The 25,486-nt window shown below is 42.9% G+C and overlaps 1 protein-coding gene across 9 annotated transcripts in view; it reads right to left on the reverse strand.

The window, feature by feature from the left end:
• Positions 1-22,551, reverse strand: part of KIDINS220 (kinase D interacting substrate 220) — a gene marked incomplete at both ends in the record, with an annotated part of 74,873 nt that extends 52,322 nt beyond the window's left edge. For 6 of the 9 annotated variants that reach the window (XM_084234508.1, XM_084234506.1, XM_084234505.1 and 3 more), the window contains 8 exons: positions 1,342-1,440; positions 4,598-4,795; positions 6,137-6,235; positions 9,427-9,528; positions 10,454-10,552; positions 14,801-14,899; positions 15,919-16,017; positions 22,444-22,551. In XM_084234508.1, coding sequence (XP_084090634.1) covers positions 1,342-1,440; positions 4,598-4,795; positions 6,137-6,235; positions 9,427-9,528; positions 10,454-10,552; positions 14,801-14,899; positions 15,919-16,017; positions 22,444-22,551 — 903 coding nt within the window. The remainder of the gene's footprint in view (positions 1-1,341; positions 1,441-4,597; positions 4,796-6,136; positions 6,236-9,426; positions 9,529-10,453; positions 10,553-14,800; positions 14,900-15,918; positions 16,018-22,443) is intronic. The other 3 variants (XM_084234509.1, XM_084234507.1, XM_084234504.1) reach the window with 1 other exon arrangement.
• Between the last annotated feature and the right edge of the window lie 2,935 nt (positions 22,552-25,486).

Genomic DNA, 25,486 nt, shown 5'->3' on the forward strand with positions numbered 1-25,486 from the left:
GATCCTTTAAAATCCTATCTAGTTCGAAAACCAAAACTTAACCCTGAAAGCAGAGCTGGAAAGCAACAACAGAGCAGATTAAAATGTAGGAAATAGGACTGGAAGACAAAGGAGTTAAGTAAAAGTCTAGATAGGTAATCCCATAATCATCTTCTAGCTAGGTATTTTAATCCAAAAAATAGTGAAGGTCGGCTGTGCCACATTCACTTCCTATGCCGAATTTTCCCCAATAGAGAACCCCCAAAAACGCACACTAGCTCCCACCTGTCTTACGAGGCCACTCAATCATCGCTGGCCCTCCCTCCCTTTCCGTTTCCACATCAGTCTCCCCGCTACCTGGCTCTCTCACCAGCTAAGGGGTACTGCGTGTCCCATTCCCATTTCCTTGAGTTTTCTCACCCTATTCATCTACCGGCCCTGCCTGAAATACTCCATCTTCTTTTTCTCTACCTATCTAAACCCAACCTTTCTTTCAGACTTAGCTCGAGTTCTACCTTCTCTCAAAAGCCTTCTTCATGCCCACCTTCCCCACCTCTAGACAAGTGCGTTTTACCCTTCTGCTGGGTAGGTAGCCAACTGCAGAAGCTCTGACACCACAAGTGGCATCACTTTTCTGATAAACAAAACAAACTAAAACCTACCACCAAAATCCATGTTTCTTACAGTAAATTAAGTACCTTATCACACTTGACATAATAGTCATTAGTTTGATTTTCAAATGCATTTGGATACAGGCTAAATACAAGGAAAAACTGAGTAGACATTTAGACTGTTCAAAAGTAAAATGGGGTATCAGTCAGCACAGAACTTTTTCAATCTAAAGTTCCTGAAATATTGGACATATCCATATCTTTAGGCAGTCTGTGAATTATGACTGCCTTAAGCATAGCCACAGGTACAACTAAGTAGTCATGGAACAGGCAAGCAAGATGGGAAAATGGAGAAAGATAAAACAAGCAGAACAATATATGGCTGAAGAAGGAAAAACTGAAGAAAAATATTAAACAAAATAAATAAGTCCCATACACTCAAAGTGCCACTAACTATCTAAGTCTCCTAAGCTACTTACTTCAGTACTGAGTACATGTACACATTAGTAAGGGGGGCATATCTGAAAAACATGAGCTGTTTTTAATTTGCTTCTATAAATCTGACTTGACATTAATAAAGAAATTTCATAACAAAATTTCATAACTTAATAATGTAGGCATCCATTAAATATATTAGGGTTTACTAGTTTATCTCCATATAAAGTTGGAGAATGACATTATGAGCAGCCTACATATATATATATATATATATATATATAAAACAACCAATTATGCTCAAAGATAACAGTACCTGTCCTCTAATGTCTATATCAGCATATTTTTGAAGAAGTGCTCGAACAATTTCCACATGACCGCCTCTGACAGCACCAATCAGCACAGTGTCCCCACTCTAAAGAGAAAAAACGCAGGGGAATTGATGAGAACATACAGTACTGTTTTAAAAGTTCAGACTAATCATTTATTAATAGATTTTCTCTGTAAATTTCTTAAAGAATTTCCTAATAAAAGATTAGTTAATATTAAAACCTGGTATTACTAGGCCGGAAGTAAGAGACAAAGGACTTTCACTTCTCAAAAAAGCGACTTTGGGGCCTCCCTTGGTGGCGCAGTGGTTCAGCACTGGGCTGCGAAGCTGCCTGCAGCCTCTGCAGCGCCGGTTCGATCCCTGGCCACCGGCGAGGGTCCCACATGGCATGCAGACCTCTCTTGCCGTGCCCGCTGCTCCCCTCAGCAGTGTATTTCTGTCGTCTGCCTGTTCTGTTCCCCGCTCTGGCTCTGTTCCCCACCCTCCTGCGCTTCTGACTGTATCCAGTGCTTGTATAAATAAATAAATATATTTTTTTTAAAAAAAAAAAAGAAAGCAAAAAAAAAAAAAAAAAGAAAGCAACTTTGGAATTCTACAACAAAACAAGAGGTGATAGTCTTTGAAAGTAACCTCCTAATACATAAGTAAATTAAATAAAAATGATAGTGTTTGTCAAAGAATTGGGTGAACATTCGGGAACTGTATCATACAAATCCCTTAGAATAATGCTGAGGAAAGCAACAGTCACTAAAAAAGGGAATTGAAGAGTCAGAGCCATAAGTTGGTCATTAACCCCAACTGACGAGAGAGGGTGAGAAGGGTGGTCCCCAGACCAGCACCCACATTCTAGACAGTAAAGGCCCATAGTACAGAAGATGGTTCATTCCCAGTATGCTATTTAAATGAAGTTCATTCAGAGGGACATCTCTTTGCCCTGTAATTATCCTCACCCAACAACTCCCATTATTAACTGTATCTTCCCACTACTACAAATGCTGTAAATGGCCATTTTGGCAATGGGTATAAATATTTTATTATTTATGCCAAAGTACAAATCAATTGTAAGGACTCAGCTGGGTAAATCTATGAGCATGGCCCATGTCAATTCCAAATGGACCCCAATAGGCTAGAAATCAAGATGCAGGTCCTTCAGGATTATTAAGTTTAGTGCCACTGTGTAGTCTCTCAGCTAATACTTTCAAAGTAGAAACAAACCCAAGGCAGATAAATTTCAACTGAGAAGGTTAATCATAAAATGGGTTCAGACAAGTAAATTAACAGGGCAATTTACTGCTTGCTACATGCCATGCACTGTCCTAGCGCTGGGACACAAGACAGACCTAGCCTCAGCCCTGGGAGAATTCACAGTCAGAGGAGAAAAATCAAACAATGGCTACGTGAGTAAATTGAAACAGTGACGTGACGGAAAGCAGCCAGCTACTTTAGACTGGACTCAGAAGACCCTCTGGGGCGGCCATATTAAGCTGAGATGGGAAAAAGGAACAGCCGGCAGCCACGACAACTGAGAACATCAGTGTTCCAGACAGCACACGGCTGTTACAGAGGCCCGGGGCAGCAACCAGCACAGTGTGTTCAAGAAAGAAAGGAGAAAAAATAATATGGCCGCAATCTACTCAGAAGACCAGGCAGAAGTGGAACAAATGAGGACCAAGAATGAGTCCAGAACAATGTCGTCATGCAGTGTCAACAAACTAGAAAGGTGGCATTTGTCCTGTGTGTGAGAGGACAAAGGAGTACATGTGAGATTCATCACTTTGAAGATCACTCTGAGAACCATGTGGAAAACAGGAGACAGCAGGAGAACCGTAAGTCGGGATGCGGCTGCCACACGACTATTTCTAGTCACACGTGCAGCAGCAGAACCAGAGCAATGAAGTCAGTCCTGGGCTAGAACCACCTCCACCACCTGCAGTGCGTGACACCGGCTGGTCGCTTTAACTTTGTTGAGCTTTGTGGGGTTGTCGTGAGAATTCAGTGCAGCAGACCTTAACTATTTTAGCTCATTAAATCCTCACGACAACCTTGTAATACTCAATAACATCCCGTAGTAACTTGATAGGTATTTTAGAGTTGAAATGATTTAAACTAGTTGTCTCCCATAATACCTGGCACATAAAAACCACTTATAAGTTAGTTTCCGGCCTTCCTGGTGGCCCAGAGGTTAAGTCTCAGCACTGCCACCACTACAGCCTGAGTTCGATCCCCAGCCAGGGAATTACCCACATGGCACACAGACCTCTCCTGCCGCCCACTGCTCCCCTCAGCAGTATATTTCAGTACATCCGCCTGTGCTGCTCCCCACTTTGTCTCTGGTGAGTCTTCTCACCCCCTTCACCTCTGGCCTGCACCTCAGTTCTTCTATGCAAAAATTAATAAAATTTTAAAATAAAAGTTAGTTTCCTTCCCCTACTGTGTGCAAGCACACAAGGTCCCTTGAATTAGGAAAGTAAATGTATATGTAGTTGTTTACTAACTTATACTTGTCTCACTTTTAAAAAACTCTGTTCATCCTGGGCTTTTTTTTTTTTTTTAAATATTCTGTTGCTATAACAATGGGAGATGGCAGTTTGGACTAGAGAGTTGGTGGTGGAAAATAAAAAAAGTTGACAGAAAAAGGAGACGTTTTGGAGGTAACATCAATGGAACCAGCTAAGGAATTAGATGTGGTAGGTGAGAGAGAGCGAAATCAGGGCTAAGGTGTAGAGCTGGGCTTTAACAACAGGTGGCAGTGCCATTTACCACACGGCGGAGACCGACGGAGAGCAGACTGGGTGTGCAGCACACAAAAGAGCTGGTTGGCCTTAAGTTTAAAAAACCCATTAGACATTCAAGCAGAGAGTGCAAATGGAGTTCTGAGGAGAGGTTAAAGAAAGAGATACAACTAGGAAATTCTAAGTCTCAAGTTGGTGCTGAAAGTGAACATTAGGTGAATATGAGTCAGGAACGAAACCCGCAGCAACATACACCAGTGACTGCACAGACTATCAGCACATTTTCAATAATTATTATTATGTGATAAAAATTTTCAAAAGTCCCTTCACAAAAATTAAATAGCTTTTGACTTAACAGTTAATGAATAGTGCTTAAGAGTTCTAAAGGTAGAAATAAAACTTATTTTAAAACAAACATATGCCACACACAAATAATGCCGAAAGGCAGTGAGAAGGCAATAATCCCCTCAGTGTCACCCCGAGAACACAGCTTTCAGTAGGTGGCGCACCCTGTCAGGTATGTTCACATATGTGCCCGCGTCCAGCAGATCCTGGACAATCTCTGTATGTCCCTCCTTTGAGGCAATCATCAAGGCTGTATTGCCGTCTTTATCTGTTAAATTCACGTTTGGATTCCTCTTCAAAATTTCTTTCACTGACTGCGTGTAGCCGCCTTTCACTGCCACGATGAGGGCGGTCATTGAATTCTAAAAAACAAAACCCAGAAATTCACAATCCTTGAAAAACATAAGATGTAAGTCATTTTCAAAAAAGATGTTTCCAAATAGGTAGCCTATTATTAACAGTTATTTTTAATAATAAAACACTGATCTGAATAACCAAACAGATAGCAAAATGGCCAGGAGGCATGTTTTCCATTTTTGAAGGTACATGAATGCTTTTAGGTCATTAGGACTGTTATGACATTAAATTCTTTAAATGATAATCTTAAATTGAACTCATGGGCAATGAACAAGCCCTCTCACTGAAGTATAAAATATAAAATAGTTAACAAGATGACTCAAAATTAAACATAACTGATTAAATAATCCAAAGTAAGGTGACTCAATCTTCAAAGAATTTTTATAACAAAATAAAATCTAAAGAAAAAACTGAAGTAAAGCAATGAATTAACAGGTACAGGATATTTGAATAAAAGTATAATATATTCTTCTATCCTTCATAGTGATCTAGAAACCACATTTTTAAAAACTGTCTTATTTTTTGTGGCTCTTTTTAAAACTGCACATCTCTATTACAAAAAAATCAACTAATAGAAGAAACTGACTTGTTATCAAAAGCACTACAATTGCTTGAGGTTTTGATCTATTTTGAGGTGTCATACGGTTTCTTTACAGAACTATTTCAGCCCCCAAAACTAAGCTTATAATTTTCACATGTTAAAATAACAAAGCCTTTTTAAATTCGTTAGCAGTGAATAAACAGGAACATGTCACTTTTCAGAAAGGAGGCACATGACCTCCATGGCTGAGAATCACAGTCATCTCTGCAGAGCTCTAAGACATGACACACTCCTTCAAGTTCAGCAGTTAGTAGCTTCTGCCCATGTGGAAAACAGGAGAGCATGGCTGATGTGCCCATAAGCAAGTATGATCTGGAGCTCACGCTCATTCCATTGTAGCTGGAGATTTGGTAATTCCTCCTCCCAGCACCCCTCCTGGTCCATCTCAAGATAAAATAATTATGTGAAAAGCAGTCTGTACTGTTTCTTGTACACAAATGCATTTCCTTTAGCCACATTCTTATATGCTGAAGGGAAAAGTAGTTTTTAGTCTCCCAAAATTTATATGCATTAGCAATAGATCCTTAAAAGCATATATTTATAGTATCTATTACCTATAACCTATAAAATTGTATATATTATCTCTATATTTCTCAGGATAATAGAAAGAAAATGTTTGCTTATCCACGTATCACTTAGGAACTGTAGGGAAGCTTTCCTAGGCATAGACTAAGGCAAACTATTACCTCTTAAAACTCAAAAGCATGTCCGTATCAGCAGGGGTGAAAACAGGAAAGATACTCACAGCCCCCTCCTGATCAACATCCGCTCCCATGGCCAATAAGTGCTTTACACATTCCAGATGGCCCTTCCGTGCAGCCCAAACCAAAGGGGTCGTTCCATACTATTAAAACAAACAACAAATTATTTTCAGAGATCACCTAAAAGAAACAAGCTCTCAACCTGAATTTTGATAAAAATCATACTTTGAGTATTCTAAGGTTACTATTTACACCAATCATAATTCTAATCCTAGATAAATCGCATTCTCTCCATTTCATTTCTTCTGAATAGACGACTAACCACTGCATGAAATATCTTTCAACCAATTTAAAATTTGGTAATTAGTGATAAGTTAATTTTCAACAACTATTATTGTTTCTCATACCTTGTGAAATACAATTTAAAGTCCAACAGTGTGATTATAGGCAAAAATAGAAACAACTGAGTGCCGAACATAGTTCTCACTACTTTAGATGGGTTAACTCACATAATCCTTAATGCTAGGGTAAACACCCAGTACCACACTTTCACAAGTGAGCAAACCAACTCTATAAATCAATAATTTCCCCCACATCATCAGACTTTTCTTGATTCTCTCAGTACAAACTCATCTTGGTTTCTCCTATTCTAAAAAAAGAAAAACTCTTCCAACAAGTTATCCTCTTAAAATACTTTCAGACTTGCAAAATAACTTATAATGACTACTTTCAATTTCTTACCAACGCCTCCTTGAACACTAGTATTTTCTATGAACATTATAAGAACCACTGTTGGTACCAACGGTCACCTAAACACCGAATCCAGACATCTTTCTCGCGTACTTACTTTCTTCCTAAAAGCTCTGCATTTCTGAAGACTAGTGACTGCCTTTTACACCTTGAACTTTAAATTTATTAGTCATCTTTGACACTACACCAAATTCTTCTACCTTGGGAGACCCAGGAATAATCAGCTTGTTACCCATCTCAGTCATCCGGGCTAGCAAACCCGCCCTCACGTCGCTCCAGAAAGCAGCCCATGCAGACAGCCCTCTCCAGTCAGAATCTCTATGTTGACTCATGGCAGGATTCCTGCCACCATAGGTGCTACCATCACTTCACCGTCAACACATCCAAAACTGGCTGCCTGTCCCTTTGCTAGAAAATCAGTTCCCATGGAAACCTTCTATTTCTGTTAGCAATAACAGCAATAACTCCTCCCACATTGCACTATTAAATAATGATTTTTTTTTCCCCTAAAATATCACTTAGTGTCAATCTACTACTCAGCCGCCCCAATGATGTCCAGCGACTCTAGGACAACATCCAGTCTCCCCAGGCAGGACTCCCAAGGCCTCCCTCTAGGTGACTCCCCCTCAGGCCTGTGTCCTCACAGCTGTTCTCCGATCTCTTGGCTCTACCCATGAGTCTACTCAACACGCCAGTGCCACGTCCCCTCATTTTTCCTGGGCCGGGTGCCATCTCTGTACCCCTCTCACTGGTGGGCACTACCTTCTCTGTCAGGACATAGTAAGTCTGAGATCCATCCCACTGGAACCAACTGCTCAGTCACCAGTAAATTCTGTCTCCAAAATCACTTGCTCCTTAGCCTTTACATATCACCCCGCTTTTCGAAGGAACATTCGCGTCTGTTTTGCTCTCTTCCGTGTGTAGTACAGATGAAGGCCTGCACATGGTACGCATTCAACACAACATTTTCTCAGGAAAGACAGGCTGGGTCGAGCAGGACCTGATTCTGGAAACTCTTGAATGACAAGTTTCATATAAACGTTTTTCAGTGACCCACAAGAAGAAATTAAAGGTCTCCCCATTATGGTAAGTATAGAAATCAGAGCCCTTACCAGGGAGCCGCATATCCACTTGAGACACTGAAACCTCTCTCTCTAATCTGAATCGGAAGGTGACTGATCAGTGAAGAGTCCTGAATGCACTATTTCTAAATGCCATGCAATATTTCCAATAGTCTCTTCACAGTTCTCATTGAGTGATACTTTTTAAAAATGGGGCATAACATGCATGAGGGATGAACACCACATAAAACTTAAGAGCACCACTTGACTTTTTACATGTGTGTAACTGTACAGCCATCAGGCGTGTTGAGGAAAGGATGTGTTCTGAGGTTCCCATAAGAATAAGCCACACTATTTTACTGAAATTTATGCTCAGAATGTATTCCAACTATTAAAAAGCCTATTAATAGCAGTTTTCTTATACTTTGCTAAATGGTTAATTTGAAGAACGTGACTGAAAGAATATGAAGAACATGAAAAAACATGACAACCGCAATGTATCAAGTTCACGACAGTAGAAATAATGGAGGTACCAAATGCCAAACGAAGCATTCCTTACTTTCGTTAAACTTATACTTTTAAAAGGTAACATCTCAACTGAACCTTGAAAAAATAAATAGGAATTTATCAGGCAGAGGCGGTAATACCATTCCTAGCAGAGGGAACAGAATAAACAAAGACACAGCCTTCACAGAAATTCATGGACGCTCACAGGATGTTAGACAGTCTTTTGGGCACAAAAGTACAGGATATCTGGAGAGAAGTGGCGAGAAGGGACATTAGGAAGACAGACTGGAGTCACACTAAAGAGTGAGCTTTGTCCTGGGACAGCGGAACCATCAAACTCTCCAAAGCAAGAAAGAATTACATAATTAAGAAAGAACTTTTAGATGTTTGGGAAGAACAGCAGTGTGTTTTAAACAATGAACAGAACAAAATCCTGGGACGCCAACGGCAAATGGACAAGCATGAAGAATAACTAGAGGCCAAAGCAGATGCCAAGGAGAGAGCCCCACGTGGGGGCGAGCACGTGTGAAGCCTGGGAGGGTTACAAGCAAATGAACTCAGAACCTACGTCTTTTGATAGTCTAGCATGCCAGGTGATCTTGGGGTACAGATAGCAGGAGAAAGGGTAGAAAGGCATGTAAGAACTATTTTCATGCATCATACCAGGAATTAAAGCTTTTAGGATTTTAAGCATACGAGAGAGAAACTAAACTTGGATTTTAGAAGGATCATTCCAGCAACCACACACAGAAAGCAGACAGGAGGAAGAGTTCCAATGCCAAACTGCAAATAATGACAGAGAATCCTCCCTATGTTGCTGAAAATGATGACAAAAAAAATAGTATAAAATACGTATAAGGGACCCACCTATGAGACATATATCTATATAAAACACATTAATATGCACAAACAGAAGACAGCCCAAAGCAGCCTCCGGAGATCGTATGAAAACACTTGTGATTCAGACACAGTGAGCAAGTTTAACATGGACTGAAGCAGGCACTCTGCTGACCTACCTTATCAGAGCAGTTGACTTTTGCACCATTTTGCAGCAAAAGGTGCACTATATCCGCGTGGCCTCTGCCTGCCGCCCAGATGATCGGGTAAACACTGTACTGCTGGCAGGGAGGGAGGGCGGAGGTGGGAAAGAAGACAAAGGGGAAGGAAGACAGGGAGGAAGATAATGAGGGAGGGCAGGAAGGAGGGAAAAAAGAAAAAACTCTTTTAGGTGGATATTTACCTCAGACCTTGGCTCAGATAAGCACATAATGAAGTTATGCAAAGTTTTAAAAACATATATAAATATTTTTACAAGTTTCGCACCATTCTCCACCCTAAAAACACATATAATACTGACAAAAGATGATAACATGGTAACTAAGGTACACTCAACCTTAAATAAATATACACTATGAACCCATTTATTTTTACAGATTCAGCACATTTCCTGTGATTAGCCAACAGGTAAGACTATTAAGAGGAAAGTAAAGCCTTCCATTGATCTGAACTTTTTTTTTTGTTTAATTGAGGTATAACTGACAAATAAGACTGCAAGATATTTAATTGTACAATGTAAATATTTGATATAAATAAATATTGTGAAAGGAGCACCCCGCCCCCGCCCCCACACCACTAAACCACAGCCACTTAATCTACAGACGGAGACTGCGCAGTAAGGTCTGTATCACCAGCTACAAGAGTGGGCAGGAAAGGGCACGGATCACAGGTGAGCCTCTTCTTAAAGAGGTTTAGATTAAGAACTTATGTCCACAAAACACAAAGATGACTCACGGATTTCAAAATGAACGCTGGACGTGCTGTACGTCTACAATTAACACTGAAGGGCTACGCGCTACCTTTTTATTAATAAAAATTAAGAAATACATGAGCTTGAGAAGAAAATCCTCATTGTTTTGAAATCACATTCTGCATTAGTATTTTTAATAGATCGTTTCTAGCCACCGTGAAGTCTAAAGTCTATTCTGCTCACGGGCTGGTGCAGAGAGCTGACCACTTACGCTCCACACAGGTGGCTGCGCTTACCAGACCAGTGACGCTTGGATTGGCACCATGAGAAAGCAGCAATTCCACGACGTCAGTTCGGCCTTTGTAACATGCCCACATTAGAGCTGTCCATCCTCCCTGGAAGAAAAAAAGGGGAGGGAGATAAAAGTCTGGATCATATCCAACACAAAAAAGGCCACTAAGTGAAGCCCCTTTTATGGATATTCTTTATGAAACCACTGCTTGATGGAGGTACCACTCTGTAGTGTTAAATTCCCGCATTTCCCAGAGAAATACAGACCAGTATCCAAAACAAGTTACAGCTGAGAAGCCCACAAATGATTACTTCAAAGCTTGTGCTCTGTCCTGGGAGCTGAACAGAAACACTTGGCCTCTTCCAAACTTCCAGGACCTACTCTGGCTGTTCAAATATTTTTGTTCAGAAAACTTTCTATTCCCTGGATAGGCTCCTCCTTGTAAAAGTCTAGACTTTTTTCCAGAAAGAGAATCCAGCCATCATAATCAGTTCCTGCACTTAAACACATCATATACATTTCAGACCATTAAGGCACCTCACGCTTAATGAGAACTGCTAAGGCCACGCTCCGCGGGTCACAGTTCCCAGGGACGAACTAACAGCGCCATCGCTTGCTATTTTCTAAGCTTCCGAAGTAATTGTCTCTTGAGCTATAATGCAATTCAGTGAAAGAGACCATGTAATCCAAATACTAAAGAATGACTGTATTCTTTGTCTTATAAAATCGTTATTTGGGGGGAATCCAATTTTTTTTAAAGATTTATTTATTTATTTTATTTGTTTCTTTGTTTATTTATTTATTTATACAAGCACTGGGTACAGTCAGAAGCGCAGGAGGGTGAGAGAATCCACCAGAGCCAGAGCGGGGAGCAGAGCAGGCAGAAGGACCGAAGTACACTGCTGAGGGGAGCAGAGGGCGGCAAGAGAGGTCTGCGCGCCATGTGGGACCCTCCTCCGGTGGCCAGGGAGCAGCCGGGGATCGAACCGGCGCTGCAGAGGCTGCGGGCTGCTTCACAACCCAGCGCTCAACCACTGCGCCACCGGGGAGGCCCGGGAATCCGCATTTGTGTCTCAGAATCTGCATGATTCTGTTTCCTCATCACTAAAAAAAGAGATTAAAAAAATACTCTGCACTAATCTGAAAAAGGCAAAACTTTAGGGAGAAGACCGGGGGGCCAGGACGAGGGTGGAAGCGCGCGGGGGGGTGCAGAGCAGACGCACGGTGTGGCACGGCGGGGGCCCCACCCCTGCACGTCCAAACCCACAGAGCCTGACTCACAGCGCGGATCTTACTGGATGTGGAGTTTTTAAAAATCAAGCAGAGTAAGGAAAGACAGAATACAAACTGGGATAAGCAAATCTGACTGGATTATAAGTGAACCACAGTCATCTAATTACCTAGAAGCAGTATTTTGACTTAAGACTGGAAGACTGAAGACAAAAAGAACTGTACACGAACACTGTGCTTAGTAAATCTGTTTCTCTCGGGATATGTAGGCTAGAAAGTCTTATACTACCTTATGCACATACTAGAGTTAAACCTATAACTAATTCAGAGTAGATAATAAGAGTCAGATTTCTCCGTCAGAGAAGAGTTACAAATGGAGGAAAGGGTAAGACCTGCTGGGTGGTATCAACAGGGCCTCCCTAGAGCAAGAACAGCAGCAGACACACACAGACACAGGGCAGATGGACGTGTGCAAGCGTCGCAGACGTGCACCTCCTACCTCTCGCTCCGAGCAGCACTGTAAGCAGCGCGCCCGGGAGCAAGAAGCAAATCCCACCAGCGTCTAATGCCATTTCCCGATAAAAGGAAGGAGCCAGGGTCCCTCGGAAAAGTAACCAGTCCCAGGGCTCGTCAAGGAAATACGCCAGGGAAAATATGGGCTGAGCCTATGCCTGAAGCACCTGGTGTACCAAAAAAGTTAGAAAGTGCTTTAAAAAAAAGGACAGGGCCTCTTGAAACATCTTGAAAGGGCACAGAAGCCAGCCTGAAAAAGCTCCCAATAGACAAAATTGGAACATCTTGACCAAAAAAATAGGTAGAGAACTGGATTATAATGCAAAGAACAAAATAAATATTCATGAGCTCATATATAGAGATTAGGATGTAAAAGAGAGAGAAAAGCAGACCCGGAGACAAAAAACTCTTGCTTACAGAAAAAAAATGTATGGATGCTCAAATAAACAAAAGTTTTACCAAGACAGTACCTTTGTAAAGGCTCAAAGTACAATATCATCTCCAAAACAGTAGTCACAAAGGCAGAAATAGCCATTTCACAGTGGAGAAATCAGACAATGTCCAACCAAAAGACCACGGTTGACATCGTGTGACACGTTCTGACGTTGTGTACCCAGGAGTGCTGCCTTCCCAATAAGGCCCAACCTCAGCAGAACATGAAAAACAACAGACAGATTCACACTGAGAGACTGCCAAGGGGTAGCCTTCCAAGGCGTCAAGGCAAGAAAAGGCAGATGTGACCTCAGGTCAAATGACAAGCTGGGCATTTGATCCAGCCAGGGCCTCCACACAGCAATGCTCCCGGCTTCAGATGCCCACAGTTGCCTTCATATCAAGCTCTTGCTTGGACATGTATCGTGTCATCCTCTGCAACAATGATGAGATACAAATGTGATCCTAGGTCCCAACTTGCCAAATGAAAAGATTGTCACTGGCTGCAGCTCGTGCCCCTTAAAGGCCCTCTCAAGGACCCCTCATTGGACTTCTGACTGCTCACTCTACCCTGGAGTTTTTCTGAAGCCCCATGACCCCTGATGGAGACCTCTCCTTACTAGGCCTCGGGGACTCTTCCCTCACAGCTCAGCTATGACCGCCACCCACCCCACCCTTTGAGGTAAGGGCCCCTCAATACTAACTACTAAGGAAGACTTAGTCCTCAGAGTCCCCAATTTTTTATGTATTTCTTATTAATTTTTGGTGTCGTAAAGTCAAACACAAAGATCCTTTATATGCTAAAAGGTGTTGTGATTACTTTGGGGAAATACGGAGAACAAAAACGTGTAAGAAACAATTTTTGACACATCTTACTAAATTTTTACACATTCATAATGCATATTTTATAGTTTCTCACTCATGTATATGAGTGATAGAGGAAAAAGCCCTTTGGAGTAAGGCAGATCTGGGTTCAGGCTGACTGATGGGCGGCTGAGAGGCTTTGGGCAAAGGGGACTCCTTCAAGTCTCAATTTCCTGAGCTACACGCATTGGGAAAAACTAACATAGAGTGGAGAAGCCAACCAATGAGAGAAAGTCTGTAAGGCAGATGACAAGGTCAAGCACAGTGCAGGAACCTAGTATTATTAATTCACCAGATAAACCTCTATGGGTGTCCTTAATAAAACAATGGGAACTAGGTTCTTCTAAGCAGCACCCTTCGACCTCATGCAGCAATACAATCTGGACCCCACACTTCACCCCTGCTGCAGGCCCCCCCTTTGCTGAGGCCACTGGCATCCCTGTCTGCTCAGCCTCAGCTTTCATGGCAATAGACTTCAATTTCTTTTCGAAAATAGGTAAGATGTAAATGGCTCTGTATCTTCCTATAAAAGCAAGTATACAACACTCTTCACTTAAGTTTTGAGGATAAATATAAAATTATGGAGGCAAAATGCTGTGTAAATTACAGCTCACAACATGATATTAAGCACAAGATGGTGGAAAGCTACAGCTTCTTACAAACTCAGACCACCTGCACTTAACCAGGCCTCTGCAGCAAAGAGACACATTTTATATATCGAAGCAGATCAATTCCTTCCTTTCTTCCACTGTTGAAATTAGCTTTTGAAAAGGATAAATAATATACCAGATATATAATACACCCGTATAATAAACCAGAACTACTCCTTATTTTCTTCTTTATGCTTTAAGCAGCTGCCAAGATGAAATAAGCGCGAAGATAATTAGGATCATACCTGTTAACCTTGCACGAGTGAAGCTGGCCTGAACAAAATTACATTTTAAAAATAAATTTATAAACACTATTTTAAAAATTGTAGCTTTAAACAACTGAAAGTATTTTTAAAACTATGTCCCTCTTAAACTTTCTCTTAAAGGAAACAAGTCTCACACAAGTTCTAAAACATGGACACATTAAAGGATAATGAGTTGTTTTTAAAACTATGTCAGAATTTTAAACCCTGAAATAAACTGACAATGATGAGCATGAAAGAGGTACACTATATTACGTGAGTTTTAAAACATTCTTGAGGGTCATGTTAATGCCCAACCCCAAGTCCTAAAATCATCATTACAGTATCACCTCACACATGAAAACACAAGCGTCCCCACATCTCTGTTGCCGTAACAAGGCCCCACAGTAGCGCACATACCATGTCGCGGTGCTCCAAGTCGGCCCCGCACCTCAGCAGCTCTTCCACGACATGCACGTGGCCTTCTTTTGAAGCAGATATAAGCGCTGTCCAGTTATCCTGGAACACAGAGACACAAATTTTACCCTTTCAAAACCTACAATACAATTCATTCTAAAGTGAGAAAGAATAGAGTCAAATTTACATACCAAAGGATCGTACCAGACAGACATGGTCCAACCCGCCCCGCCCCCTGCGCATCTGAAGCCATCGGGAGGCAGCGATCAGCTAATAACGTCTCAGAGTGTCACTGTGCGGCACAGGGGCAGCTCAGCCAGTGCTAATTCAGAGTTTTCACCACACTTCTAATCACATGTTAGGATTTTTTAAAAGGAGAGAAGATGACTATCAAACCCTCAAAGCTAATCCTCCTGGCTGGCAACCGTTACTGTAAACTGAAATTAAAGGCCTGTAATCAGATTTCAAAGCACACTCACTGGCTATTACACCAAAGTGATCCCATATGATGCGTTTAGAAACTATATGACAAAGGACAAACTAGTCTCCTTTATGAGACTACAAGTATCCTACCCTAACTTTTATTCATGAGTATAATTAGATTCAAAAGGCCAATTAAAATCATCAGTTTGAATCAGTCATTAACAGAAAAACAGATGTAGCTGTACGACCCTAAAAAGTAATTTCTGGGCAACAGAAAATACAAGCCTCTTAGAATAGTGACATCCATCAGGACTGCTATCAGCAGGGACCACGTCTCTCTGGCTATCACCTTAGGTAGTGACGATTATAAGACGACACCATCTGGGGGTGACCCAACAATCTGACTCCTCCATGCATGTTCCCTAGGCAGCCATTTAATTGTTTGCGTCTGTGCTTCCTATTCAGCAGTGCCGCCTACATATTAAAAACATGAAGAGCTGAGCCCCTTCATTGAAAGTAAAAATATCTGTCCTGTATAAACCCTCTAAGAAATACCTGAATTAGCACATCCTTATGCAAATTTAATATATGAATATATCTGAAAGTACAATTGGTTTTTGAATTGAGTATTAAAAACCAGCAAAAAACAAAGTTGAAGGACAGAAAAAGACAAATGAGTAAATTATTTCAATACATACCAAATCTTCAAGATTGCAGTTGGCTCCATTCTTAATCAATTCCTTCACTATCTCCAGGTTGCCCTGCTCGGCCGCTATCATCAGCGGAGTCTGGCCACACTAGGGAACAGCAGAGACACAGGAGCCTGTCACCATGCTGTACTTCCACCACGATGCCACAGTTAAATACCCCACATTCACCTTTCCAGGTGAGTACGGTAAGCACTAGTTACAGTGTTTCTTTCACTTAGAACCCCCTCCGAAATTCTAAGTTTTCAGAGTTAAAGAGAAAGTGAAATGTGTTAACCACAGCACTAGTTATTTTTTTTGAAGCTGACATTTCTTTGAAAATAAGTAAACATGAATAATACTAGGTTCTGAAAAAGTAATTACCACGCACCACGCTGTATAAAAAATCTCAGGATACCCTTAGTAACCAAATTCTCTAACAGTGCAGTAGAATATGACATAGAATGCGGTTTCAGTTGTGTACATTATCAGGACAATAGAAGATAAACAAAAACGATACGAGTGCTGTATATATCTGTGTGGTTTTTTAAAGCTTTCCCTGGTAACCTTCTTTACTGAACAAAAGCCTCTTCTAGGGACACCCAAGTTGCTGGGGCCGTGTGCCCAGAATGAGTCCCAGAGGTAGCAGGGCTCGCTCAGCCCTGAGGCAGCAGGCAGGGCCCAGGCAGCCTGCCCAGGACAGGCCCCCTTGGGCAGCAAGCTTTATCCAGTGCAAGTGCAGTTCACACATTGTCCTCCCCCGTGTCACTGTGACATGAAACAGCCTAAAGAACTTGCTTAAACAAACATTAACAGTGTTAAAGTCAACAAATGTACTGAAGTATGGGAGAAAAAAATTTGTATATAAAATTAATTTCAATTAGACAAATATGTAAACACCTACTCGCTATGTGTCTATCCATGTGGGGGGAAACAGCCAGGGTTTTTTCAATGCTAATTTGACACCATTCCTCTGCTTAAAACTCTCAATGGTTTCCCAGATAAGACCCAACATCCTCAGGGGCCAACACAAGCCAGGAATGACTGCTCGACCCCAGCAAGGCTCCCTTGAAACCTGCCTGTGCCACTCCCTCCCCACCAACCCAGCTCAAGCCCTGCCCCACCGCTGAAGCTTCAGACCCGGGGTTCCCGGTGCCCCCCAGTTAACTACCTCCCACCCATGGGCTCTTGCGTCAAACATCAACTCCCTTGGGAAGACCTTATTAACCCCCCTAATTTTCCTTTAGGGTACCAACCCAGTTTGTAATTACACTCTCACTTCTGTGATTAGCAACTGATTATTGTCTGTTTCCCGTAAAGACTCTTGGCCCCACGAGTGTGGGGTGCATGTCTGGTTTGTTTAATTGCACCCCAGTGTGACAGATGCTGACTGCCAGGCAGGTACTCAGATACCTGTTGAGTAAATGAGCAGTCTGAGAAATGTACTAATGACAAATTACAAGCAAGCAAATAATTATAACTGGCAAACTACAACTGATGCTATTATAAGAACAATACAAATAGAGTTAAACACAAATACTGGTTTAAACGAAGAACAAAAGAACATCACCTTAAACACAGACATTCTTGCATAATGACCGGCACTAAGCTATGGTGGGAGCTGCACCTCCTCACCCAGGGTCATTAGGGAGAGAGGTAGACCAAGCAGATTCTCCAGGTGAAAAGGCTTAGCCTGTAAGCATTAAATTTGATGATAATGCTCATGATAATAATTATTCTAAAAGGCAATGCACACATTGCTACTTGTTAAACAGATTACCTTAAACATTATGCTTGTGATTCTGAGTCATAACTACCAGTATCAATTACTACACCAGGCTCACCCTTGTCAGCTCTAACTTCTTGGCTACATAGCATTCTTCTCCCTACTAATCAACTGGGACAAAACAGTGAAATATCAAAGGCCCTGGTATTATACATAAGTTAAAGAGAATTAACTCTGAATCCATGGCCCTAAGGAAACATGAACTTAAATCAGAGTTTCAAAACATTAATTTCAAAGATTCAGAAGTTTCCTGTTTATTTTCTGGGCCACAGTTATAGTTCAGATAATTCACAAAAATAGGTGCTTCTAGAATATGAGAGAAAAAATAATACAGATGTACATAAATAACTATCACACAAAACTAAACTTCACTAACCGGAAACAAACCTAATGAAAGACCTGAACAGTCATAATTTCTCTTAGGGAAACTATTCCTTATCAACCCAAAATCCTGAGCAACAGGGTTTTGTTGGGGGTGGCACTGGGTCAGCTAAAGAGAGAAAAAACATTTTGTGCACCTCACCTGCAGCTGGAAATAACCCGGCAGGAGGCTCAGCCAGGTGCCCCAGGAAGCTCAATGATTAGACTGAGCAGGGGACCAGCGCCCCTGGCCCCCTCTCGCCAATGCACAGGCCTGCCAGCTGTCTGAAGGAGGCTGGTGTGCAATGGGGGGCAGGGGCGGGGGAAAGGGGAAGAGGCAGGACTGGGAGGACATCCTGCAGCCATCGCATCACCCTTGGAATAACCCCTGCAGCTTGTTAGGTGATAAAAATAAAACCTTCATTTGCAAAGCCACTGTGTGGAGAGCTGTGACACGCATGCCAAAGTGATTCTTAATCGATACGCCTTTTGGAATCTACACTTTTTGGAGTCCAAAAAGACAGTGGACTTTCAGGAAAGGTTGCCATGAAGTTCTACCATCGCCTCAAAGACAGAGGATAGTTACCTCATAAATTAAGCCGCATAACAAAACTTATTTATTCTACTAGTCCTTGCTGAACCAACCTAGTAACTACAATGGTGCAAACAGTAATTTAAAAATGGTCAGGACTTTATGCTTTCACTTCAAAATGAATCACTAAGGACGCCCTCCTAAGCCTACTTCCCCTCAAATTCCAAGCCCAAGAAACGCAGGATCACTTAAGTTGCATAAACCTCAACTCAAGCCAAACACAACAAATGAGACACTGTGCCAGCTGTTGTGCCCGCGGGTACCAGGTTTCCCTGCCACAAGGCAAAACCAGGCACTATCCAGCATCTCTTTGCTCCTCCCACTTCCCGGTACCCCACTTCTGTTTATTTAACCTAAGTCACCATTGCCCCTTCAAACAGTCACCTTTGGAAGATACGCAAGTCTTCCAATAATTGTAGTGAAACTAAACATTTTGAAATGACCACCAGAGCCTCTTTCTAAGCACATCACAAATCCCTCTGTTGACGTTAGAGTCCCGTTTTGTTTTCTTAAACACTCTCCCCTCGACTAACTCTATCCCCTTGTAACAAGGAGAGCTGAGTGACTTTTTGTTATTTTCTAAATTAAAGTAAAAGCCCTTCACTAACTCTCTAATAGGTAAACATTTGCTATCATTGAGACTAGTCACAGGTCAACCTCTAGTTCATAAATAAAGCAGGAAAAGAAGAAGGAAATTAGCATTTATTGATCACAGCTGATCATATGCTAAACACAGCATTATTTTATTGTTGTAATATCTACGAGACCTTTTCAAAACTGGTGATCAAAACACTTTAACACAACGTAATTCAATACTATACTTTTAGGTAAGGGCAAAAAAGTGAAGAAAATCCAAACAACTTTTTCAAATTCTATAAAGACAAAATTATATCAGAAGTTGTACAGGTAAAAAGCCAAACAAGGCCTGAGGAAGCTACTTTATCCCCAACCTTCACATTAAGTCATAAGGGAACAATCTCTGGTTATTTTGAATTACTATATTAAAATTCCAATTTAAATTACTACACTAAGAAACTAAGTATAAACAACATTAATATCAACTAAATGCTACCTTGTGAACAAAGTCAAGCTCTCTACCAAATATGTTTCTTTATGGGAATAAGATTGACTTTTTTTTTAAAGATTTATTTATTTATACAAGAACCGAGGTACAGTCCAGATGTGTGAGAGGGTGAGAGGATTCACCAGAGACAGAGTGGGGAGCAGAACAGGTGGATCAACTGAAACCCACTGCTGAGGGGAGCAGCGGGGAGACAGGAGAGGTCTGCGCGCCGTGTGGGTAGCTCCCTGGCCGGCCAGGATCGAACCGGCGCTGCAGAGGCTGCGGACAGCTTCACAGCACTGCACTCAAACTGCTGCGCCACCTGGGAGACCCAAGATTGACATAATTTTATACTTATCAATGTGATAAGCTATTTTCCTAATTATTCCCAAAGAACTCTTCATGAAGTAAAATTTACCCTTCTAAACTATCATTTTATTATTCTAAATATGCTAATATATGCTAATTTAGAGGAGCCCGTGAAACTAGCAAAGGATTGAAAATGAGCCAATTTGACTGGAGCTCCCTCAGGTGCCAATCAGGTAAAATGGACCAATCAGGTCTATAAGGCAAGCATCAAAGGTCAGCTTCTTCCCACCTCTCTCCTGGAAAGACCTTTGTGGCGCTGCAGCACTGGTCCAGTTCTCTGGCAAGCTTCTTCGCAGACCTGACCTCCTGCCCTGCCTCTGACATCGCCTGCTGGGCCACACGGTAAGTCCTGTGCTGGGCGTCTCTAAAAAGAGCTGTTTGCTTATGCCCGGCACCCCAAAGAGCTGAAACATTGGTCCTAGCCTCTCACATGTCTGGCACTAACCCCCCACACACCTCCACTGCTGATGAGGTCAGTCAGCATCCATAGTATTCTTTATCAAGTTGCTATGCTAAGATATGCAAAAAATATTTACACAGATATGCAATAAAAAACATTAGATATGTTATTGCACTAATAAAATTGTAGTATCAAGATTTCCTTTATGACAGGAACATTTACAGAAATTAGGTACCATGTCAAAATAACAAAAATAAAGTAACAATTGTTGACTCAGCAACTTTTAAAACTTTTTATTTGTAAACACAGTGTTCACAGCAACACTATTCACAAAAGCCACAAGAGGAAACATCCCAAATGTCATTGATGGATAAATGGATAAGCAAAATGTGGAGGATACACAGGCATAGACAGGTGTATAAAGGAATAGCACTAAGCTTTAAAAAAGGAAGGCAGCCTTGTCACAGGCTACAAAACAGACGAACCTTGACGCTACTGTACCAAGTGAGATAAGGCAGTCACAGACAAACACTAGCAACGCCATTCACTGGAGGACCCAGGGCAGTCAAGGTCTTAGAGACAAAAGGGCGGCTGCAGGGGCTGGGGGCCGAGAGAGGGGAGTGGTAATGAGTATGGACCGTCAGACTTAAGTTTTGGAGATGTTGCACAGTGATGGGAATTACTTAATACCACTGAACTGTACACTTTAAAGTGGCTAATATCATAAATTTTATGTTAGGTACTTCTCCACAATAAAAAAATTATAAATAACACTCTTCACATCTGTACACACAGATACATGTATTTGTACACATATATACATATGCAGAAAACTAAAATCACTCCCCATTCATCTTATCCACTAATAATTTACACTATATTGAAAAAACAGGAAACAAGATTATTTTTCTTAGGTTTTATCAAACAGATACATACTTTGTCACTTAAATTTTCAAATAAAAAGATTACTATTGGGGCCTCCCCGGTGGCGCAGCGGTTGAGCGCTGGGTTGCGAAGCTGCCCGCAGCCTCTGCGGCACCGGTTCGATCCCCAGCTGCTCCCCGGCCACTGGAGGAGGATCCCGCATGGCGCGCAGACCTCTCCTGCCGCCCACTGCTCCCCTCAGCAGTGTACTTCAGTCCTTCTGCCTGCTCTGCTCCCCGCTCTGGCTCTGGTGAATTCTCTCACCCTCCCGCGCTTCTGACTGTACCCAGTGCATGTATAAACAAAAAACAAACAAACAAACAAATAAAATAAATAAAAAACATGCCTCTGTAAAAAAAAAAATAAATTAATTAATTAATTAATTAAAAAAAAAAAAAAAAGATTACTATTACCTAAAATGTTGCGGTTTGGCTATTCATGCTAAAATAGCACCAAAATTTCATTTATTTGTATTGTTGAATAGAAATATCTATGTAAGCTAATGAAAATTGTAAATCTGTATTTATCTTTCCTATCTTTCCTATCGTATTAAACAGAACATATGACCTACTTAACTGTTTCATTAAAACGCAGTCTTTAAAATCCTAGCGTGTATACAATGAACAACTCAGAAAGAGATCAGGGGCTCCATGAAGGGAAGTATTTCAGAAAGTCCTGCTTTTGTCCCATCTATTCTAGGGAGACTGGATCTAGCAGCTTTCCAAAGCTTCCTAGAAATACTTCAGATTTTAACAATCAAACTTCCTCAATACTAATTATTCCATCTGGGAAAAAAATCATAAATCTAAATTCAGTAGTCAATCTTTTATATAAGTTCAAATGTATTCCCCAATATATATGAAATGTCAAGTACTTTTAACTCTACGAATCACGACAGTTCCTCGTGAACAGTGTTACCGCGGGTGAGAACTACACACTCCTTACCCTTACAAGAGCCTTGTACACAGCCGGCTGGGAGGCTCACAGTCGGTTGTAGGTGCAATATGTGTAAAGAGAACTCAATTTTAGAAACCTGCTCTTACCTCATTTCTCTCATCCACGTCTTTGCACTTTTCAAGAAGAGCTTTCAGAGCCGGGATGTTCTCTTCTTCCACATAGTTTATCACGCTCTGTGATATCAGAACCGACATCTTCACAGAAAGCTGTAATTCTCCAACACCTGTTAAAGATAATTTAGATAAACTACACATAATTTGTGATCAGGAAAGAAAAACTAAATTCCTGCTGACTGCATGACGGGCACTGCCCACGTCGGCACAGTTGGCCAAACCGGGGTTCCTTCAGCTGTAGCAGGCACCACCTCAACCTGGTATTTCACTGCAGGGTGCGCACAAGGTCGTATCGCTCAGTTTCCACAATGCCCACCTCTCTTTTCCCAACATTCAAACTCAACTCTTCTGAACCCCAAACTCCACATTCTGCTCTGGTCTACCTCCTTATCACACCCCCAAATGAAAGAAGGTGCTCGGCTGCTGCCCCCACTGTGCTCTCCGCCTCCATTCTTCCAAGGTCAACACCTTGGAATTATCCAGGATTGATCTCACTGTCTTCCAGTCACTAGCAAATTCTTTTGGCTCCACTTATAAAATACACACCCATCTGCCTGTTGCCCACCACCGGGCCCAAGCCTCCAAGACCCCTCCTCTAGACCCTAGCGCTCCCCTACTTCCTTTGGCTTTCCCCAGTCTCACCACCCACAGGCCACCACAGCCATCCTGCGAGCGCAGTGAGTTAAGTCAGAGCTGGCAAACTGTAATGGGCAACAGACCCACCCAGAGGTAGCGGAGCAGATGCCCGACCCCACCGCCCTCAGAGGTTCCGAAAGCTGGGGGGAATCTGGTCTCTCCCGCCCGACTGAGGGCAGAGCAGCCTCACTTCTTCCAGGCACCTTGACAGGAAAACCTAGCCTGGCCCCGTGAGGACCCCTCCCAGCCCCTGCCCTGCCTTGGGTTCTTCACGCCACTCATTACCCTCAGAGAGACACACATTGTCTCCATGCCCCTACCACCACTGGAACATAAGCTCCGAGAGAGCAGGACCTTTGTTTTAGCAATTAGACATACAAATGCAAATAAATAAGCCTTAACTCATACCTGGCACTAAATACTGATACTAAACCAAAACCAACCTAAATGTAATAAGTGAAAGCCCAAAACTTCTAAAAGAAAATAGACTATTTTGCATTAGGCAACAGTTTCTTTGCTCTGACACGAAACACATGGTCCTTAAAAAAAGAAATTGATAAATCAAGAGTTCATCAAAATGTAAAATTCTGCTCTGCTAAAAGAAAACTGCTTGTGACTAGTGGCTTCTTTTTCTTCCATCCGCACCTCCCACCCCCACCAGGACAGCAGGTAATTGCACCCTGTGTCTGTCCCCACGTCTATTTATAGCACATGACTTGTTTGTTGAGTCTCACAGGTTCATGGAAGGCCGGGACTGAGCCACTTGCAGGATGGGCTCTACCCAGCTTCCCTACACCCGCCTCGAGAGGTGAGACTCGGGCCTTTTAAGCTGACAAGAATCAAACAAGATTTTGGAGTCTTAGTTGATGCTATAACGAGTTGAGGCTTTGGGGGACTTAGTGACAGAGACTATGCTTTGTATGTGCAGTGGAAGTCTATCTTTGGGGGCCAGAAGACAGAACGATTGCATGATATAACTCCATTTACATGACATTCTGGAAAAGGAAGATTTTATAAACAAAAAATAGAACAGAAGTCTAGGCGGGGGGCCAGGACTACAACAGGAGCAAGAAAATATGGGAAGTTCCTGGACTGCTCTAGCCTGACCGTGGTACTGTTAGGGGGAAAGGATGTTCTGTGCTAATCCCATGCAGGCTTTGTGGACCCCACCCCCACTCCAGACCAAAGCCATCAGGACACTGGGAAAGACACATCCCGTCACCACCAAAGGGAAGGTGGCTGGGACCTGAGGGTGGGGTTAAGCAGCCAGGTTGGGTATAAAAACCAAACACGTGGGCCTTGGGGGCCTCTGGCTCTCTCACTAGCCTCCTGGCTTCACGGCTCCTGGCTCCCGGCCAGCTCTCAGGGCGCCATTTGGGATTCCAGGTCAGAGGATCGGGTAGGATGCATTTAAAACTTTGTCTCCCACTTTTCTCCCTGAGCTGTACATTTCCTCACTTGCCCTTCCCTTGTCAATAAACCTTTTATTAGCCTTTCGCATGCGCCTGCAGTGGAGCATTGGTAAGTCCTTTTGAACGCGCGGGTTAGGACCCACAGTCAGGCACCCCGTTTTGTATCGGGCTGCCCTGTAACAGTGCTAGACACCCGACTACATGCAGACAGAGCCAGCGGGCAAGGTCGGGGGAGCAAACCTGTGGTGCAGGAAGCTCAGCTGTAGAACCTGCCAACAGAGTCAATAGGCCAAAGCTTCGGTGTAGTCACAACGCCTGCCCCGAAAGGCCAGAGGTGGCCGCACTCAGAGGCCTTCCTTTTGCTCAGCCTGCTTTCCCTCTTGGATGAACCCTTCAACAGGCTCCAGTCTCGGCTGTCCTAGAACAAACACCCTCAGCCCCAACCCCATCCTGCTCTCTCCTTCCTAAAAAGCCCTGGTCAGCTTCAGGCCATTCTCCAGGTCACCTTCCCAAAGACCAGGATCCCCCCCCACACACACACTGTTACCAGAACAAACTCCAAATCGTAATGTAAATGTCAGTCCCGAGGAGGCTTCCCTGCGACCCGCAGGGCCTCCCCCCCGAGGCTCCCGGGCACCACCGCAGCGGGCGCGTTCCCAGGGGAGGCCCCTCCGCGCGGCCGCGGCGGTCCCGGGCCCGACACTCGCGGGGGACAGAGGGCGCGCAGGGCCGGGGCGCGGGAGGCGGCGAGGGGCGAGAGGCCCGTGTGCCCCCGCGCAGGACACGCCCGGGTTTGCGCCGTGGCCCAGCCTCACCAGCCAGGAGCTCCCGCGCGCCGAGCCCGGAGGGGCTGGGGCTGGGCCGGGATCGCGGCTCCTGCGCTGCCGCCCAGGGAGAAGAACCTTCCCTGCGTTCTCATCACCCTCCCCCACCCGGCTGGGCGAGAGTCTGGGCGAATGTGGGGCGCT

This window comes from Talpa europaea (genome assembly GCF_964194135.1).
Source record: "Talpa europaea genome assembly, chromosome: 6".
Lineage (NCBI taxonomy): Eukaryota > Metazoa > Chordata > Mammalia > Eulipotyphla > Talpidae > Talpa > Talpa europaea.